The sequence below is a fragment of the Eptesicus fuscus genome, chromosome 5, assembly GCF_027574615.1.
Source record: "Eptesicus fuscus isolate TK198812 chromosome 5, DD_ASM_mEF_20220401, whole genome shotgun sequence".
Lineage (NCBI taxonomy): Eukaryota > Metazoa > Chordata > Mammalia > Chiroptera > Vespertilionidae > Eptesicus > Eptesicus fuscus.
The window spans coordinates 16630104-16652148 of record NC_072477.1 but is presented as its reverse complement, the minus strand read 5'-3'; the positions used below and the strand labels follow the sequence as shown (position 1 = coordinate 16652148).

The following is a 22045-nucleotide window of genomic DNA, read 5'->3' as shown; positions in this document are numbered from 1 at the left end:
GTCGAGCCCACAACCCAGGCATGTGCCCCTAACCAGAATCGAACCCACGACACCCCCAGTCCGCAGGCCGACACTCCATCTACTGAGCCAAACCGGCCAGGGCTAAAAGATTTTTAAAAACATTGATTTGAGAGAAAGAGAAGAAGGTGGAGGTGGGAGAGAGACAGAGAAACATCAATACAAGAAAGGAAAATAGATGGACTGCCTCCTGCATGTCCCCTACCGGGGATTGAGCCTGCAATCCATGCATGTGCCCTGACCAGGAATCTAACTGGCAACCTTTCGGTGCAGAAGATGCCCAATCAAGTAAGCCACAAAGGCAAGGGCTCAAAGTGTTTTTAAAAGTTATTATTTTTCTTCTAACCACTCTTTAAATATATATATATATAAATATATATATATATATATATATTATATTTATTTCAGAGAGAAAGGGAGAAGGGAGAGAGAGAGCTAGAAACATCAATGATGAGAGAGAATCATTGATTGGCTTGCTGCCTCCACGTCCCCCACTGGGGATAGAGCCAGCAATCCAGGCATGTGCCCTGACCGGGAATCAAATCATGACCTCCTGGTTCATAGGTCGATGATCAACCATTGAGCCATACAAGCAGCCTGCCTGAGGGTTTGCAGAACAACTTGTGCACACCAACAGAAAACCCTCTCTAAATAAGACAGTGTGATAAGTTGCCTGAGTGACAGGCTGGAAATATGTAACTACACTGCATGCTTCCTGTGCTAAACTCTGTTCTTTTAAGGCTATAACCATATTATCAACACTGACCATGTCCATTAAGGGTGGAAAAAAATGGCTAGTAGAGGCCTTAAAGATGCTGTCCAAGACATGTAGCAATGTGGACATTCCTTCTACAAATCAATACTTACTTTCACAAAAGCCCCACTTTTCATCTGCCTTGTAGTCATAGGTTGTAGCACACCACAGTCTGCCATCTTCCCTCCCATCTGACGTACACTCATCATATTCCTTATCCAGGAAAAGAAAAGGGAAGTGGCAGGGCTCTCCATGTGCTGTGCCTTCAATGGCGGTCAAAGCTGGAAAGATAAGATAAGAAGAAAAATTGAAACATGAACAGCACCTGTGGTATTCATGGATTTAACACTGTCAATTTCAGCTACTAGAATTTAAAGATGAAGATACATGATTTGGAATGGGGAATATACAAAAAGTCAGCACTAATCCTATTTAGGGGTGACTTGAAGGTGAGTCAACTTAGTGAGCATGAATAGCTGACTACCCAGCTCTGTAAATAGCTTAGGATTGCTGAAGGTCTTGAGATACAATAACCTTAGAATGCAGTCTACTGTACAACTTCTGCCCAACTAGTGAGCAAAAAATGAGGCAAATGCAACTGAATCAATTCCACTGCTTGGCACAACTCTCCTCTTTTCCATCTGACTGCTGTAAGTCAATTTCTTCAACAATATAAAGTAATATAAGGAAAATGATCCCCCAACATTTTATTAGATCACTTATAATACATATTGAGTTTCTTTCTTTACCATACTCTAGCTCCCACTAGACTCTGAGCTTAAGGGTGGAGACCCTATCTTTAATTTGTTCCATAAGTTCTGAGGCTCTCCTAGGTGCCGGGAATGAGATGGAGCAGAGGTCTCTGTTCTACAGAACTTACTGCCTCGCAAGGAAGAGAGACATTAAACAAAAGTGTGATCGATGTTATGGAAAGGAAAGCTTCGCCTCTCTGGAACTAAAGTTTACACTAAAGTTTACGGTTGCCGACCGCTGTCCCAGAGGGAGTGGTTGAAAGGCTGCAGGGTGGGGTGGGGAGAAGTAGTATAGACAGAGGGAACAGGTATGATAATAAAAGAAAATAAGCATGGTATATTAGACAAAATAAAAAGAGTTCAGGAAGTTGGAGCATGCACTGTGAGAGCCAAAGTAGATGAGAGAAGCAGCTAAAGAAGCACAAAGAAGCCAGACTACGGAGGTCCTGACAAATCTTATTAAAGAGTTTGAACTTCATCCTGAGAACAGTGGAACTCACATAAGTTTTAAGTACGAGTGACATGCTCATTTTACTAAAAGGGCGGGCAATCGAATGGAGGGAGGGTTGGATAAGGTGACCAGTCCAAAGGTTGTGACAGTCATCTAACCCAGAGGTAATGGGAGCCTGAAGAGGATCATGGAATGAAAGAAGTGGAAATACTGAAGTGATGCTAAGGAAGTAGATATGGTACTACCTAGTGACTGACTAGATGCGCAGAGGAGAGGAGAGGCGGCAAGGAAGCTCCCAGGTGTTAGGCTTTAGGAAGTGAGTAGAAGGTTGTCCTTACTAAGATAAGAGGTTCCTGCTCCCTAACTGGTCACTGTATCTAAACTGTTTGGAAAAACAATGTGGTTTATGCTCAACATCTGTTTTCCTTCTCAAGTCTGTAATTTTGGTACATGCTAGACAGAGAGTGATTACATGATTAGTCTCCATTAAACACTCCAAGTGCTGGGTCACTGATGAGCTTCTGGAAGAGAACATTTCCCGTGCTGTCGCATGTGCTACGGACTTAAGTGGGTCCAAAGGCTCTCCTTGGAAACTTGCACCTGGCTTCCTTTGGACTTCGCCCCATGATGATTTTGCTTTGTATTCTTTCACTATAATGAATCACAGCCGTGAGTACAACTATATGCTGAGTCCTCCCAGCAAATCACTGAACCTAGGGATGGTCTTGGGGACCCCCAACATTAGTTGACATCAGACGTGGCATTCGGGAGAATGACCCTGACTCACTGAAATCCAGTGCGAGCACTGTTTGGGAAAGGAAGAATAAGGGCAGGGTATGATGAATCTCGGGTTCCCCGGTGGGTATGGAGTCATCCATGGCATGCAGCAGCAGCTGAGCGCTATGTGTGTGAGAGGTAAAAGTTACTTGTGGAACTTGAGAACAGATCCAGCTCCAGGAGAGCAGGCTCGCTGGGTCCCCAGCTGCTTTGGGCCATCCTGGTTAAAGTGGTGATGCCTTTGGGTTTGTTCTCTTCTTCGGATAGGAGAAAGGACCAACCACTCCCCGCCAAATTTCCAAAGGTGAAAGGGTCAAAATGTTAAAACAGGGGGTAGGGAGTAGTGGTGAGGGGAAGGGAGTTAAATTAGGTCCTAGGGCTGGAGCCAAATTTTAGATAAACCAGAAAAAAAGGGGAGGGAGGTAACAGTCCAGCAGTTTTCTCCCAGCCTCGCTGCAGCTGCAGTAGTTTCCCCTGCTGCCCTTTCTCCCCTGCATTCCAGCCCAATCTTCCCTGGCAGCTGTGATGCTAACTAACACAGCAAATGTTGAAGTTTTAAGTAAATTTGCAATGATGGGGGAGGAAGGGGGGAAACTACAGTGGCTCCGTATTTTGTGGCTATCACATCTGAAGGTATGGTAAAAATTGATAGAAAATGTTAAATGTTTGTAATTCCATATATGCCAGAGGAATCATCCTGGTCAGGGAAAGCTGCACAGAAAAAACGTGTCAGGGACACAGCTTCCATGCTTTTGCTACTGGTGGGTGGGGTGTAATTTAAACTCTGAGTATTGGGAACAGGGTAAGTTTCTGTAACTGATGGGGTTTTGCTACTGAGGAGGAGCAGAGTTTGCTAGCCCAAAATATGCCTTTTTGAGATATCATTTAAACTGATTATTTTTTAAAAATATATGTTATTGATTTTTTTACAGAGAGGAAGGGAGAGGGATAGAGTTAGAAACATCGATAAGAGAAGAACATCGATCAGCTGCCTCCTGCACACCCTCCACTGGGGATGTGCCCGCAACCAAGGTACATGCCCTTGACTGGAATTGAACCTGGGACCCTTCAGTCTGCAGGCCAACGTTCTATCCACTGAGCCAAACCAGTCAGGGCAAGCTGGTTATTTTTAAGAAACAAAAGACTCAAGAAGAGCCTTTTACCCTCCCCCTACCCCTTACCTGCCTAAAGGAATTCAGATTTAAAAAACTCCTGCTCCAGGAAGGAAGATCACCTTAGCGTAAATAAGAACCAAGTGAGGCAGACAGGGAGAAACCCAGCAAAGTCTGCTAGACTCCTCTCCCTGTCCCAGTATTTCTGGGTGGCCCTGCAAGAATTTGTTCACCAAATATTTGCTCCTTTCCACCTACCTGTGAATTGCCTATATTCCCTTTGAAGTCCAAACCACTATCCTAGCCCCCCTTCTCCTTAGCTTAAAATGATATGTAAGTCTCAACTGCCCCATTTGTCCATCCTTCCCAGATTCTTACAAAACCGCATATGTACATAAATAATAAATGTGATTATTTTCTCCTATTAATCTGTCTCATCTCAATTTGATTATTAGACCAGCCAGAAGAATGAGGAAAAAGAGGACATTTCCACTCTCCCACACAATGGATGATACAGACTTTTGCTTATTGGAGCCTCTGGCAAGAGGGACACACTAAGAAAGAGAGGTGATCCACAGATGGAAATACACTTTTGAAGTTCTAAAGAGCAGATTTAGTTTGCTAGTGAGTGCTTGTGAAAGCAGAAGTCTGACCCTTGGAGACAGACGTGCAGGTTTGTGAGCGGGTCAATTTGGACTCAAAGAAAGACACGACAAAAGGATGGAGGAAAGCCTTGGCTGCCACGGGGACTTTCTGGCCCTGCAGCATCTTGTCTTTGGTGCTGCCGTAGAAAAGCCTCTGGCTTTTAAAAAAAATCCTGAACTTACAGATCCTAAGTGCCTGGGCTTGATTCTAAGCTACAAGCTGATACTGTCTGGTATACGCTTCCAGCCTCGGCGTGAGTGGAACTGAAAGCAGGTCTGGGCTCGATAAACAGAACTCAGACAGTGAGTGACCTCCGCACATTAGGTCACCTCTCCGTGGGGCCTACACCGAGAGGAAATCAAGAATGCTGGGCTAAACTGTCTGAGCCACATACAAATGTCCACAGGAAAGGGCTTGCTCTTTGCTGGGACCATTTGAAATCAAGCTGCTGACCAGCTGTATGTTCCAACAGAGACTGACTTAACCTGTGACTTGTCCAAAGCTGCAAGTTGGGAGAGGATACCTCTCAGGGGCTGTGACCCTCCACTCACTGCTGACAGGCTGAAAAGGCTCGTGACCGCCTTGGGAACATGTCTCACTGCGGCGGGGTCCTTGTGTCTGGCTCTCCTGATGAGCTGCTGTTTGCAACAATCAACTGATACCTGACTCTGCTTCCCTCACCTTTCTCCTAGTGGACTCACCTTAGTACAAATGGATTATTCAATGCAGTTCGCCTCAGAAAAGGCTTGACCTCAGAAAGGGCTTGACCACTGGCCAGTGTTGCTCAGTGGATGAGCACTGACCCATGCACTGGGAGGTCCCAGTTTGATTACCAGTCAGGGCACATGCCTGGGTCGCAGGATCGATCCCCGGTACGGGGATTGCAGGAGGCAGCTGATCAATGATTCTCTCTCATCACTGATGTTTCTATCCCTCTCTCCCTCTTCCTTCCTCTCTATGAAATCAATAAAAACATATTTCAAAGAGGGCTTGACCTTTTCCAGGCTGCTCACTGGATAAGGGGAAGGAGGTTATATAAACTGATTTTGAAATTTTTTGAAAATTCAGGATTCTGTCTTGAACAATTCCTGAACATGATGTCTTTCTAGTTCAGATGTACAAAAATGTTTTTCTGTGAAGGTGTTTGGCCCCTCTTGCACACTACCCCTCCAGATGAAAGGTCTGGATGAGTAGGGGATGATTGTGAAAAAACATAAAATTATGATTACTGAATGGAAACACTGATTTGGCAAAAACCAAGAAAAATAAACCTAAACCCCTGCACCTGGAGAAGCACAAGAGAGGGGAGACGGTATGATGATCTTTGTTTTTCAAAACCTTTTCTGGAAACTCCTCCCTTTTCCTAAAGGAAAGCTCCTGTGCACCTTTCCCAGCTATGGAGAGTGCTCTGAGTTCCGACTGCTGAGCCCATGATCACACGCCACAGGGCTGACTACAAGGCAGGCAGCAGGAGGTGGCCCAGCCCCTGCACTCTCCAAACGAAAACCTCCCGATGTCGTCCACACTCATGAGGTGTATGAACTGGTGTCCTGGACAACAAAACCTTTTGGAACTGACTGGCGGTCTCTCTGAAACCAAGGACTAAATTATTTGTACTGGGAACCCTAGGAAAAGACACCAAGGATGGGAGGCCACATTGTACTGCCTGAAGTGTGTCCTGCCTGTGTGTCCCAACTAATTTGCTTACAAACTCGTTTCCAGGGTTACCACATGGCCCTCTGGGACAGTGCTTCTGTACGTGCACCCTGACCACCATGACACCGCCTAAGCCCCGGAAGGCTTTCCGGTCAGCTTCCCCTTACCGCCAGAGCTGTGCTAGGCCTGAACTGATGCGTAGGGCCAGGTAAAAGGTTCACACAGAAACTTGAGGAAGCCATCTTTGTGACCAGTGGGATTTGTTAACTGGCTAAGTCCAGGACTTGTGAAGGGCTTAACTGAAGTTATTACTGCAGGTTGGCCTCGCTCTGCTTTCTGGGTCTTATTGATAATAACTTTGCTGTGAAGACAACTTGGCCAATGACCACACCATGAGGCTGACAGTGCAGAGAAGATCTGACACAGCAGGCCTAGACCTTGGCTGGTGTCTGGGAGCTTATATTTCTGAAGGATTCCCGCTACCCTAACGGTTAAGAGTGGCTCACCCCAACGATACAAACAATACGATTTACACTGAACACCTGCTTTCCTTCTGGGAGTCTGACAATTGGTATGTACTAGACACAGAGTGCCTATGTGACCAGCCCCTAATAAGAACTCCAGGTACTTGGTCTCTAACAAGCTTCCCCGGCAAACAACATTTCACCTGGGTTGTCACTTGTTGCTGGGGAAATTAAGCATGTACTGTGACTCCCCTAGCAGAGGCCCCTTGTAAGCCTGTGTCTGGTTTCCCCAGACTTCACCCCATGCACCTTTCCCTTTGCTGATTTTGCTTTGTTTTCTTTTGCTGTAATAAATCATAGCTGTAAATATCACTATATACTGAATCCTATGAGTCTTTCTAGAGAATCAGCAGCAGCCTGGGATTGCGGTCTTGGAGATCCCCCACATAATTGGGAATAAGCTTAAAATGTTCAGGACACAGCACGAAGGCAGTGTGGCTAGAATCCTGTGAGTGAAGAGGAGTGGCAGAAAATGCAATTGGAGAGAGAGGAGGGGCTTGATCATGGAAGGCCTCATTAGTGCAGGTAAGGAGCTGGATTTATTCTGCATGTGGCAGGAAGCCACTGGAGGCTTCTCAACAGGAAGAAAGATCAGACAATGAGGGCTGGGGGTGGGGAGGTTGAAAGCAGGGACACCAGATAGGAAGCTGAACTTCTTTAGAAGCAATATGGCAGCAACAAGGTTGGGAGTTTGACAAAGGAAGCACTTCTAGAAGCAATTGCTATATAACCCAGTTCCAATGTAGTTTGACTGCAACCACACAAAGCCATGCATATGCAATTTATGTTACATAAGCCTTTTCATGTATTAATAATACATTAATAACAAGTCTAAATAAAAGAAAACAATAAAGTAATTATGTAAAAACCAAAACAAGTGAATCTAAATTGTTATAAAATTCTTGGTATAACTATACAAAATTATTCAAGTGATTTAAAAATACCCTATTACAAATATCTAGTAAAATATATACTAAAAACAAAAAGAACCATAAAGGAATCTTAAACTACATTCAGTGTCCCTGTTGTTAGTGGTAAGATGGCCATTGTTATTAACTATATATATATACACCAGAGGCCTGATGCATGAAATTCATGCAAGGGGCTCGGCCCTCGCAGCCGCAGCTTTGTCTGGAAGGTTGTTTGGCTGTCTGGTCTAATTAGCATATTATGCTTTTATTATTATAGATAATTATGGATACATATATGTTAGGATAAAGCAATATAACATTAATGTCATTAGGTACCAAGATTTTCAGCATCAGGGAAAGGAGACACAAACAAAAGGAAGAAGCAAAAACCCTGATGGGTAGAGAGGGCTAGCTGCAGACCTGCAACCCATTCTCTCCTTTTACTGCCCAAGAAACAGAAACAGAAAGGTGGCACAATTAAATCATCTTAGAAACTTGCTAACTAGAGACCTTCTGGCAAGCACACCATAGGTTTTTACTACCAGGAGTCCTTACTTATGGAATGCTTTCGCAGGGTGGACATGGTCTGTCGAGACTGCTCACTGAGATGAACCTGAGATGTATGTATTTACTAGTATAAGGCATGATTTCCTAGAAAATTTCACACAAGCTATGCAGTTACTAGAGAATAAACGGGAGATATTTCAAAACTGAAATAGCTCTCTTTGGCTGAAGTCACACTCCACACACATCACTTAGAGACCTCACATGTTGAAATCTGGGCCAGAGTACATCCTAATTGAGGCAAGACAGGACCTGAGAGCAGCTCTGGCTGCCATGAACTTCTGCACACGTTGCCTATGTGTTGTGATCACTGTATCTTTGAAAATCTTAGTCAAGTTTGATCTGATTCCCATGAGTCCAATTTGTCAATAGAATGAAGCATATGTATATAAAACCCATGAATTTGTAATGATGCTCAAAAGCAAAGCAAAACAAACAAAAACATGCTCACTGGTTTCCTTTGGAGGCTGCTAGGACACCAAATTATTATGTAAAAATATTTCAAGGAAAAGAATCAAGCATTTATCCTGCTTTCCCTGTATGGACTATATTTCAGAGTAACCAAATAGTTGATGAGGGAAAGTTCTTTTTTTTTTTTTTTTAATATATTTTGACTGATTTCAGAGAGGAAGGGAGAGGGAGAGAAAGAGTTAGAAACATCAATGATGAGAGAGAATCACTGATTGGCTGCCTCTTGCATGCCCCCAACCGGGGATCGAGCCCACCACCTGGGCACGTGCCGTGCCCTTGACTGGAATCGAACTTAGGACCCTTCAGTCGCCAAGCCGATATTCGCATCCTGGGGGTGCCAGAAGAAGAGAGCAAGAAATTGAAAACCTATGTAAAAAAAAAAAAAAAAAAAAAGACAGAAAACTTCTATAACCTGAAGGAAATAGACATATAAGTCTCTAGGAAGCATAGAGAGTCCCAAACAAGACAAAGTCAAAGAGGCCCACACCAAGACACATCAAAATTAAAATAATAAAAGTTAAAGCCAAAGAGAGAATCTTAAAGCCAGCAAGAGAAAAGCAGTTAGTCAGCTATAAGGGAGTTCCTATATGACCGTCAGCTGATTTCTCAACTTTGCAGGCCAGAAGGGATTGGCAAGAAATATTCAAAGTGATGAAAAGCAAGGACCCTACAACCAAGATTACTGTACTCAGCAAAACTATCATAGAATCTAAGGATATATAAAGAACTTCCCAGCCAAAACCGGTTTGGCTCAGTGGATAGAGCGTCGGCCTGCGGACTCAAGGGTCTCAGGTTCGATTCGGGTCAAGGGCATGTACATTGGTTGCGGGCACATCCCCGGTAGGGGGTGTGCAGGAGGCAGCTGGTCGATGTTTCTCTCTCATCGATGTTTCTAGCTCTCTATCCATCTCCCTTCCTCTCTGTAAAAAATCAATAAAATATATTAAAAAAAAAAGAACTTCCCAGACAAGAAAAAGCTAGTTCATCACCACCAAACCAGTATTACATGAAATGTTAAAAGGTCTTCTTTAAAAGGGAGAAAGAAAAAAAAGATTAAAAGTATGAACAATAAATGGCAATAAATACACATTTATCAACATTTGAATCTAAAAAACAAAATAAACGAAGAAGCAGAACAGAAACAGACTCATAGATACAAAGAACGTTTTGATGGTTGCAAGATGGGAGTGGGGTTGGGAAGATTGGTGAAAAAGGTGAAGGGATTAAGAAGAACAAATTGGTAGTTACAGGATAGTCATGGGGATGTAAAGTACAACATAGGGAATATAGACAATAATATTGTAATAACTATGTATAGTGTCAGATGGATACAAGATTTATTGGAATGATCACTTAGTACAGAGATTTTCAACCCTTTTCATCTCATGGCAATAATTACTAAAATTCTGGGGCACACCAAAAAATGTATTTTTTGCCAATCTGACCAAATAAAAGGTATAATTTTGATTCATTTATACTGGATGGCTATTGCTGTGCTGGCTGTTGTCATTTTTTTATTTGACTATCTAAGGGAAAAGAGGTCAGGTATTGCACATTTTAAAAATCCTCGCAGCATATTGGTTTAAGATTGCTCACTTAGTAAGTTATATAATGTCTAGTCACTGGGTTGTATACCTGAAACTAATATAATGTTGCATGTCAACTATAATTGAAAAATAAAAATTATTTAAAGAAAAGATAAATAATAAAAAGGAATGAATTAAACTATAATACTTGGCCCAAATTTAAAAATGGTAATAGACAGCTGGCCTAGATACAGGAATAAAAGGTAGTTTCAAAGGAAGTAAACCGACTTATTTTTCTGAAGAACAATTTAGTAATATGTATCAAATGTCTTTTAAAATTTTACATTTAGTCCATCAAATTCACTTTTAAGAACCAATTCTCAGGAAATTTTCATAGATGTGCACAAGAAACATCTAAAATAATCTCCCAGCAAAATATATATACAACCTTATTTCAAAGTCATACATGATATGGGAAAATGGTCAAGATAAACTGTTAAATGCAAAGTGCAGGCAGTAAAACAGTATATACATTTTGATCCAATTTAGTCTTACAACCGTACATCTTACACTGGAAAGAGTAATTAATTCTCCATGATGTTAATAGCTGTTATTTCTAGTTGATGGGATTAATATATTTTTAATTTTTTAGATTGGTTTTTCTATTAATGAGTATGGAATATTTATAATAAAAAATTATATTTTTAAAAGGTAAAAATCTCAATCAAGTCCTGAAAGTGGCTAACAATCCTATCTAATAAAAGAGTAACATGCAAATTGACCGTACCTCCGCTACACCCACAAGCCAACAAGGGGCAAATATGCAAATAAACCCAACCAAGATGGCTGTGGCCACAGAGAGCAGGAGGGAGGCTTGGGTTTCCCCAGCAATGGAGGAAGCCAAGCTTTCCGCCTGCCCTTGCTGGCCTTGGCGGGGGCCAAGCCAGGCGATTGGAGCCAGCTGGGGGTCCCCTGCCCAGGGCCCAAGTCTCGGCCAGAGGCTTGTGGCCTTGGCTGGGGGCGGAGCCGGGCAATCGGAGCCAGCTGGGGGTCCCCTGCCCAGGGCCGGAGGCATTAGGCCTTGGCAGGTGCGGAGCCGGCGATTGGAGGGAACTGTGGGGGCCCCTGCCCAGTTCCCAAGGCTTTAGGCCTTGGCAGGGGTGGAGCCGGAGATCGGAGGAGATAGGTGTGAACTACAGTGGAAATACCTTTTCTGACCGCTCATTGGCTAAGCTCCCTGTATGCCACTGGTAATATTCTTGGTAACTTGGGTATAAGAATCCAAAAGGGTGATCTAGGGCTTTTCCACCACACTCCTGGAGAAAAAAACGAAGGTTCACTGCTGGAGGGCTAAGAAATGTCATATCCTGCCCTAGGCAGTTTGGCTCAGTGGATAATGCCTAGGTTTGCCAACCACAGGGTCCGGGTTAGATTCTGATCAAGGGCATGTACCTAAGTTGCAGGCTCCTCCCTGGCTGGGGCCCAGGACAGGGCTCATGCAGGAGGCAACCAATAAAGTGTTCCTCTCACTTTGATGTTTCTCTTTGTCTTTCCCTTTCTCTTCCACATTCTAAAGAAAGTTGTCATTTTTTCATGGTGAAGGGACCGGAGTCCGTGTTGATGAAAACACCCTGGTGGCTGCGGTGACTGGCAGTGGCTGCAGCAGCGGGGTGATGGGGCTGGTGCCTTTCCCTGATCAGCCCGGTCGTCTCCCACAAAGGGAGGCCAGACTGCAGCTTAAGCCCGCTCCCTAAGCCATCAGTAGGACATCCCCTGAGGGCTCCCAGTATGTGAGAGGGGGCAGGCTGGGCTGAGGGGACCCCCCCACCCCGCTCCCAGTGTACGAATTTCGTGCACCGGGCCCCTAGTAAAATAATAAATGGGTATAGCAGTGATCTTTAAACAGAATTATAGAAGGGTGGAGGTATAGGATATAGTGGACACACACTGCTGTGATAAAGATCATGTTTTAAATTTAAAAATAGAGGGTGTCAAGGTGAAAGTTAGAAGAGGATTAAAGTTTATGTAAGCTTCAATTACAGAGGGATAAATACCTAAATCAAACTACCTAGGATGACTAAAAAGGTTACAGCAGTAAAAATCCTAACACAATTCTGAAAGTAACCAAAGTAGCATGTTAGACAATCCTTCCTGAGTTTCTAATGTGTTTACCATTCTCACAGATTTTTACATACTGGGGTCCAAAAATAAATGTTAGAATATCTATAATAATAAAAGGATAATATGCCAATTAGACCAGATGTCATTCCTGACAAAGCTGGGGCCAGAGGGAAGCCAGACGTGGTCCCTGCCTGTGGGGACCTGCCCAAGGGAAGCCAGCCGGGGTCCCAGGTGCCTGCGGGCGGCTGGAGGAGGGAAGCAGCCTGGGTCCTGGGTGCCGGAGGGAAGCCGGTGCCGGAAGGAAGCTGGTGCCAGCAGCCGGGGAAGGAAGGCCTACTCTTGCACGAATTTTCATGCATCAGGCCTCTAGTTAATATAAAACAAATGCAATTTTGACTATTGAATTTGGCCAATATAAAGTGGGTCAAATCTGTTAAGTGATATGTGAAAATCTTGTAAAACTAAATTTTATACATTATATGTAGTTAATAATCAGTAAACCCAGATTTCTGCATCTTTTTACACTAGCTTTAAAATGTCAGTCGTCTCCTTCCTAAATCAGGCAAAAGCAAAGAAAATGTCCAGACTACCTGGTTTCCGTACTTTCGTTGGTTCTTCATAATCTTTGTTTTCTGGATTTGAAGATTCTAGAAAGCTGATTTCTTCTGTGCCACTTTCCCCTTCTTGGCTCCTGGGGCTGTCTTCCTCCTCCTGAATAGGTGATTCCAACTCTGACTCTTCTGAATCAAGAAATATCTGACCAGCGACTACTCTGCCTGCTGTGCTGTGGTCCTTTACCGACTCATCTGATGGCAAAGAAGTCTGAGAACAGAAAGTATTTTTAGTTATCAACAGTACCAAAATTGGCTTCAATCTAATTTGACCATTACTTTTATAATACAGATATCTCTCCTCCAGCTCCCTGAATGTGCCATACTTGCTCATCTCTATAGGTTTTTGTAGGTGTTTTATCACATTGTCTGCATCACCTGCCTAACTCTGACTCTTCAAATTTCAACTCAGATGTTACTTTTTCCAGGAAGCCCTTTTTTTTCTAATTGATTTTTTTTCTGATGCAAACAGCTGCTGTATTTCTGCTAAAGAGACAATTAACACAGATAAGTCAAAGAGCTGAGTGGGAAAGGGGTAGACCGTGCAAAGTGGAAACCTAACATAAAAAGACACACATACCAGTAGCCTCTTTAAGGGAGGGAGAGAGGGAAGGAGAGAGAGAGTCCTTCACGGGGATCGAGCTGCAACTTGGGCATGTGCACCAACGGGGAATTGAACCACAAACTTTTCGGTGCACAGGACCACAGGATGACACCCAACCAAATGAGCCATACCGGCCAGGGATGGGAAGTCTTTCTTAATTCCTAAAGTTTGGGTTAGGATCTTCCCATACATGCTCCCAACATATCTTATATTTCCCCTTATGCTAGCCCTGTACTAAAACTTCCTGTTTCTTATCTATATTTCCTCTAATCTAGAGATCAGGGATCATAACTGGTTGGTCTCCTTGAATACATAATAATCAGCATTAACCATTCAATCAAGCAATTTAAGTGCATAACTCAACAGATTCTTTTAAAAAATTGATATAAGTAGAAATAAATGGTAGAGAGTCTTCAAAATTTAAAAAACTGAAAATTAAAAAGAATAAAATCAATCTCTCATTAGGCAATAAGAGCCTTTAGGCTCTTTCACATACACAAACACACACATCTGGGAATATTCAAGTTGAAATTAAATCTAATATCCAACACTCTTAGTGAAAATATTTATTATTTTCTCTCCCATAGGTCAGTGGGTTTTTTTTCTTACCAAAGAACTAGAACTATATTGATACCTGCTATGTTTTCTTTTTTTAAAATCCAATTCTGTTAATTTCATATTCCTTGTTTTAAATCGGGCATCAAATATGATTCAATGCAAATGTTAGTACATACCTTGGAATCTAAGGATTCATCCTGGCCGCTTTCATCATCTGTAAAAAAATTTTAAGACAACTTAGTCATCTTTCTTGTTAGGAAGTCACAGGTATTATTAAAAGAAAGCGTTTGATAAGTACAACAAATAATAATCAGGCACTGGATAAATAAAACTAGAATTCTCTAAAGCTGGTTGTATTCAACAACAGTTCAGAAAAGATTACATGAAAGGAGAAAAAGGGGGTGAGATGGTCGTTTTTCCAGGAAAGAAATTTACAGGTAGGAGAGCAACAACTACCACACCAAAACCATCCAATTATTCTGTATATATTCAGACTACTGCTGAGAGTTACTAAATTTATAAAAATTAGTCTCTGATTTTGTGGTTTAGGATTCTATTCTTTTCCTCTGCTCAGAATCTGGAGTTACACCAGCTTATGTTAGTGCTGATTAGCACTTTATTGTTCACTAAGACTACTAAAGATGTACCCTAAGAACTATTATTATTATTTGACAGCAGAGTTAGTATACTAAGATAATTGTGTTCTATTTTACTGAAGAGATAACCAGATACAGGTAAAAAGTAGCATCATCCTATCATGTATTCATTCACAAAAGATATACGTATTTATTAAGAAATCAATAGCTTATATTAAATAGACAATGAATCCAGCCACTAATTACACCTTTTTTCCAAATTCACATCTGCTGCTTTGGCTTTGCCCAATTACATTAATTCTCCTTCTATTATTCTGTGTTTTCCTGGTATTCTTCTATTCTGGTCACTTGCTATTCTTTGTCCTGTTTTTTTTGGTTAATCCTCACCGGATAATTTTTTTCCCCATTGATTTTTATTTTTATTTTTAGAGAGAGTGGGAGGGAGGGGGAGAGAGAGTCATAGGGTCTGGGGATTGAGCCTGCAACCACGGTGCTGTGCCTTTGACCAAAATCGAACCTTCAACCCTTCAGTCCAAGAGCCAATGCTCTAACCACTGAGAAAACTCGCTAGGGCCTGTTCTTAGGTAAACACATTTGTCAACTCCATGTCCATATGCAAATGTTTGGTCTTTGTGTTTCTGGCCAGTTAACAAATAGAGAATCTCTAAGCTTCCTTTTCACTCTGAAAATTACGTTATTTTAGCTAGGAATGAGCTTCAGTTTTGCCTGTTCAATAAGTTATATGAGAAATTAACCAGAAGACAAAATGCCATAAGACCATATGAGTTTTACTAGAAAATTTTGTGTTATGGTTGCCATTTATCTTTACTTCATATGGTCTTATTATTCATAACCTGTAATTCTAAGATATAATAACAAAAACATGTTTTGGAATTTGTATTATCACTGAGCTAACCTTTAAGAAGTATAACCAACTCAAAATTATGTACAAAACACACAACTCTATTTCACAGTTGGTTTCTTTTGAATATTTGAAAAAAGTCTATTAGTGAGGTTTTGTCATATACAAAAGTGCTGTCAATTCAAAGAAGCTTAAGTTACAGCTTCTTTCATATCACTGCTTTTAGATTACCTTTCACATGTTTTCATTCTGGTGAGTAAGGGGGGGGGAGGATATAGCATGCCTTAATCCACAGTGCCCATACCTTTAGGTAGTGACGTCAATCCTATATAATAAAAGCCTAATACGCTAAGTGTCTGACGGTTTGACCAGTCGCTATGATGTGCATTGCCCACCAGGGGGCAGACGCTCTGACCAGTAGGTTAGCTTGCTGCCGGGGTCCAGCTGATAGGGACTGGGCGAGACAGGCCGGACACGCCCTGGAGTTCTCCCACGGTCCCTTCCCACCCAATCGTGCACCGCACCAGTGGGGTCCCTCGGCCTGGCCTGCACCCTCTAGCAATCCAGGACCCCTCAGGTGATGTCAGAGAGTTGGTTTCGGCCAGATACCCGCTGGCCAGGCAGAGGGACTCCACTAGTGCATGGGCGCATGAATCCGTGCACTGAACCTCTAGTTAATTAATAATCATCCTGCATGCTAACTTCTTCACAATTATCACCCAAAGCCAAGTTCTAACATATGGTTCAAATTCCATTCTCAACAAATCTTTAGATAAAGGGGAAAAAATTCATCTCTATTATATATCGAAGTTGTATGTGTGAATGTATTTAATTAATCACAAACATTAACTAGTTAATAAATCAAGAGCAGACATTGAATATGCAAATATATATGGTATATCCCTAAATACTGAAACTTTAGATTATTTGGATTTCTTAAATCACTAAATTTAGTATCGTGTCACAACAGGTCACATATGTACCTAATCACTAAATAATACAGATGCCTATAAATAAATTTTAAGACATATACATTTGAGATACTACAAGCTGTTAGGCATTAATGTGTTTCTGAACTCCAAGAGACATGGAAACTTGTGACAACAGGGTTATTTCATGTGAATTGCATCATGCTTCTCTCTCTTTCTCTTTTCTCTTCACAAACAGGAATAGATACTAAGGTTACTGGCAAATAAGAGAATTCTTTCTCCTTTACTAAAGTGGGAGAAGCTACCCCAGATGGTAGTTTTAAAGCATAAGCTATTTCCTCTTTCAAACTGATATATCTACTCACATAACACATTTAAAGAAGTTGCTTATAACCTGAAACTTCTGATATGTAGGAATCAGGTAAGGATTAAAGATACTGAAGTTATGCATCAATAAAATGAAAATAGTAATGCTTTTTATCAGAACACAGACATCAAGCAACAAGAAAACTGCAAAAGGATTCAACGAGGAGTTAGGGATTTCTCACTCAACAGTACCACATCCAAAATATAATGGTTTGCATTACTTTAGTAATCGTACACCTTCCTTTGAAAAAGATCAATTTTCATTTTTATTTTATTAGCTAACAAAACTGCCAAGTACCAGGTATCATATTCTTTCGGGAAAAGTAATGATTACAAATTCATTTTCCAACTCATCATGTAAATTACACTGATACACCTTCAAACAGAAAAGCTTAAGAGTTTGGTGCAAAGAGATATCCTGTTTTCTGCTTTGCCACTGAATCTATGCGGATTCTAGGATACTCCTGATTCTTAATTACTCCTTTTCTGAAGCCTGGAGACCTGGGTTCAAAACCTGGCTTCATTATATATTGACTTTATCCATGTGGTTCAATATGGCAAACTTGCTCAGACTCCTTTTCCTCAATGTACCAAAGAAGAATAATACCATCTGCCCTGTTGACTCACAGTATTTTTGAGGAACAAAAGAACAATGAAACATCCTCTGCAATCTCTAATCTATTCTCTGAATATATGGTATTAATACAACTATTACTTGAAATACCCAGCAATGGACCTAATGTAAAAGACTCTGTAACGGTGTTTGGCCCAAAGAGAGAAAAGTAAACCATTTGCCTCTTCCTGCCAAAAATAAGAAAACATGTATTTCTAAGTGAGAAAAGTTACAGTACTTTTCACTATTATCTTGAGAAAATAAAGGAGAAATATCTTTTCAATATCCTCCTTTAAAATTTATTTATTCACAGAGAAAATAAAACATTTCCCATAAAAGTATCATTTTTATACATGCCTCTAAAACAAGATATTAGAGAATAGCTACTGACAGTGATAGGATCAAAATTCTTTTTGTTGGCTGATCATCATATTCTACCTGCTAATAAATGCAACATCTTCTGGGTAACTATTAACATTCAAACTTTTTAAATCAACACAAAATTATAACCCAAACCCAGATTTTAAAATAGAAACAACTCTTTAAATCTAAACTAAAAATGAGTCTGACAGTGCATATAAATAAGCAATTTAATGAATAAAAAAGTCAACTGAAAATCCATGTACTCAATTTATAAAACTCTATCTCACATAAGTATTTTATGATATTTGCACTTCCTATCAGCCCAGTACTGCCTTTATTATCTGTCAATATGCACATCTATATTATTTAGTTCTCTGCCTCTACCAGAGAAATGCTTTGACACAATTTAACTATGAGTGAAATCACAGCAGACATTTCTTGAACTTACATCAACACAACCCAAAGATTTAGCACTTCAGTATTAACAGTTTTCTATTATAACATACTGAGAGTCCCAAATGTTGGTTAATCGACTTCAAGGATCATCTCCATGGACATGAAGCTCTAAATATGTAAAATCTAATCAAAGGAAGATGCAGGAAAGTGTCTGTATGCTTTAATTTTCTTCAAATTCTGCAAACTGAATTCACAAGGATATATACCATGTTCTTTAACTAGTAGTTCTCACAGTTTAGTGTAAAGAATCATTTGTGAAGCTTGTGAAACTACAGACACCCTGACCTGTTCCAGACATAAAACTGCATTTTTAACAAACCTCTACAAGCAATTCTGATACAGGTGGTCCATGGTCCATCAAGTACTCTACCATGGTACAGCAAGTAGTTTGTTTTCATACTTCCTTTGATCAAATAACTGCTAGCAGTGCTTCAAGAATTATGTCAAGTTTTAAAGATTTGGTCATTAAAACAAACTATGGATGGAAGGGGAGGAGGGGGAGTCAGACCACAAAGGATGATGTTGGCAGTAAAGTAACTAGCATATGCTTGTTGCTTTTGAAATGGTATCTCAAACCACATTATGGATAGAATTTTAGGTTTAGACCTCTTATTTTAGAAGCAGAATGACGTTATGGCATTGACTTACAACTAGGGCAGACAATTTGGGGATTCAAATAACCATCTGGGAAATTTTCTGTTGAAAGAAAGGATTGACATTTATACCCTGCCTTGTTCTAAAAAAATTTTAAAGCCACAGAACAGCTGTCTTGTTAACGAAAACTGATTAAAATTCAAAAGCTTTACTGTACTAATTATTTATTTCCCAACACTTAGAAACACTAAGTGTTTCTTTACCAAACACACTTTCAAAACAGAACTTTTCAGATGTAGAGGGACTAAAGTACTAAAAGGAAAAATAATTATCTTTAGAACCAGAGTATAAATCCGCTAATTTGTCAAATCACAGGAATTTCTATATCTACATACTAGTTAAAAGTGGGCCCTGGCTGGATGGCTCAGTTGGTCGGAGCCTCGGCCAGTACACCCAAAGGTTGTGGGTTCTATTCCCAGGGTGTGCAAAGGGGGGCAGCCGATCGATGTTTCTTTCCCTCTCCCTTCTCCTCTGTAAGATCAATCAGAACATATCCTCGGGTGAGGATTTTTTTAAGGAGTTAAAAATTAGTTGCTATCCTTTATAAATGTATAGGGACCATGATTTTTTCCCCCCCACAAATCATAAAATTACTGTCAACAAACATGGGACAACTCAAAAACACTGTGACATGGAGGTAAAAAACACTTCCTTAGGAATACTTCTTTAAAAAGGGGGAGGGAATGAACACAATTATATCAAAGGTTCTCGTGATTAATCAAAGAGACTGAGGACCGTCTCAGGTGCTAGCACACCACTGTCCACATCCTGGTTTGGGTGGACCTGGCTCTGCCTTGGGTGTCAAACACCTAATTTACGGATCCCCAAGCCAGAGTGTCAGACCCGATGCCGCACACAGTCTACCTGAGAGCCGAGCAAGCTCCTGGGGGGGGGGGGGGGCTCCCGTGTCACGGTGGGTCTAACCAGCTGTGGCACTCGCTCCCAAGGACTCAATTCCTCATTCGTGAGGAGTCCTGCAAAGTTTGCTCAGTGAGAAGAGGTGTGGGCACGGGGACCGCCCCTTCTTTCCCCGCACTCTCTAGTCCCCTAACCACCCTCTCTAGCTCAGGCCCACTGAAGCCCAAGGAACGACAGCGGCTGACAGGTGGCTGCGAGGTGAGACCAGAGAGAGTGGACTCTCCAGCTCGAGCCCCCAAGGCCCTGCCCGGGATGGAGGCCGGCGGGGGGCGGCGGCTCCTGGCCTCCGACCCAGGGGGCAGATACTGACCCGAGGACGCCGAGGCCGTGCCCAGCAGCACCGCACAGAGCAGCAGCGTCAGCCCGATCCGGACCCGCATCCTGCTCTCGGGGCTGCCGCCACCCCCGGGAGCTGTCGCTTTCGCCTCTGGCACCACCGACTCTGCCGCCGCCGCCGCCTCGCCGCTGCTCTTCCTGCTCGCGTCTCTGCCTCCACCCCTTCCCAGGCCCCACTGCCCTAGAGCGCAGCCAATCCCCGCCTGCCGCCACGGGCTCCTCGCCCAATCGCCGCGGTCTTCCCGCCCTCCTCCCTGCCCCGCCCACGGGGTCATGCATTGGCCAATCATTATGCGATGCTCCCACGCCGGCTTTCCCGGTTGGACCACGGCGTCACCGACATGGCCCCAGTTAATTGGTAGCTCCTGGAATCAACCAGCCCGGAATTGGAGCGGGATTCCAGGGCTGGGAAGTCACCGAAGACTACAAGTACCACAATGCACTTCATGGGCTTCTCTCGTTGTGTGCTCTTGGGAAGCGTAGTCCACCGTGGGGTGTGCTTTAAAAGTGCAGGTGGCTGTTGAAATTAAAAGAACTTTGCTAACACCTGGGCCGGACACTAACTCAAAGCCTTGAACCCCCTTTTTTTCTTTTTACTTTTTTTTAGCCAAAATAAATATTAAGAAATATGCAATATAATGTGTTAAACGCTTCCTCGTCGTTTAATTTGAAAAATTTGAATTGGAATAGTGATATCAGCCCTGAGGAAAAAACGCGACAGGTAGACTGAATTATATATATATATTTTTTTCCCCTCTGTGAATTAGAGGTATTTTTTGAACTTAAACAAATAAGTACCATATACAGGGTGAGGCAAAAGTAGGCTAACAGTTGTTTGTATAAAAAAAACACCATACAATAATTAATAAATAATAACCCAAGAATAAACTGTGTTTAACGTACTCACAGGTAAGTCTACTTGAAGACGACCCCACCCCCCGCCCGTATTTAAGGTCCCATGCTAGATGCTGCGTGGACAAATTAACCACTCCTGCCTGTTTCACTGTTTTCTAGTGTAGCAGAGAAAAAATAATTTTTTTTTGCCTTGGCCGGTTTGGCTCAGTGGATAGAGCGTCAGCCTGTGAGCTGAAGGGTCCTGGGTTCGATTCTGGTCAAGGGCACATGCCTGGGTTGTGGGCTCGATCCCCAGTGGGGGACTTGCAGGAGGCAGCAGATCGATGATTCTCTCTCATCATTGATGTTTCTATCTCTCTCTCCCTCTTCCTTCCTCTCTGAAATCAATAAAAATATATTTAAAAAAATAATAATTTTTTACTTCTATTTTTTTTTTTTTTTTTGGCTGGTCTAGTAATCTAGCTGCTAGATTCTAGCATGAAAGAGATGAACAGGAGAAAATAACTAAACTCATTACATATGTATATACAGGGGTTCCCTAAGAATAATGGGACCCCAGGAAACACTGGGCAGTTGAGCTTATGTGCCATTCAGGACTACCAAGAGGGCGACAGGGGTCTCGAATTTCTAAGGGAAAGTATGCAATTCACAAGTAGATGAAAAAGAGCAAAAATAAGATGAAGTAATTCTTGCTGGCCACCCAGAACTGATGGGACACAGAGGGAAGTCTAACAAACACACTTTGCGTGGCTGCTCCCTGTCTGTCACACTTAGGTCATACTATGATGCTAAGGTGATCACTCCCTTCCTTTAAGCAGGTTTTTCTGAGTTCGTTTAGGTAAGTAAAGGGGGAGGTTCAAAGGTCCTTTCTGAGTCCTTTTGTTTCTTAAAAAGAACCAACTTAAAGTAATAAATATCCCAAGAAGGCATATTTTGGGGAGGCAAACTCTACTTCCCCTCCCCAGATTTCCACATTCATTAACACCTTCTCACCTTCTCATGGGATCCCCTACCTTCTCCCCACTGTCCTTGCTTCTTCTTC

The 22045-nt window shown here is 42.0% G+C and overlaps 1 protein-coding gene across 1 annotated transcript in view; it reads right to left on the bottom strand.

Annotated features, from left to right (window-relative positions):
• The window catches only part of SEL1L (SEL1L adaptor subunit of ERAD E3 ubiquitin ligase), a 51097-nt gene extending 30816 nt beyond the window's left edge, over positions 1-20281 (bottom strand). Inside the window, exons 1-4 of the mRNA XM_008148396.3 lie at positions 20123-20281; positions 14232-14269; positions 12873-13104; positions 886-1053 (exon numbers count right to left, since the gene is read on the bottom strand). Of these exons, the coding sequence (XP_008146618.2) occupies positions 886-1053; positions 12873-13104; positions 14232-14269; positions 20123-20192 (508 nt within the window). The 5' untranslated portion in view covers positions 20193-20281. The remainder of the gene's footprint in view (positions 1-885; positions 1054-12872; positions 13105-14231; positions 14270-20122) is intronic.
• Between the last annotated feature and the right edge of the window lie 1764 nt (positions 20282-22045).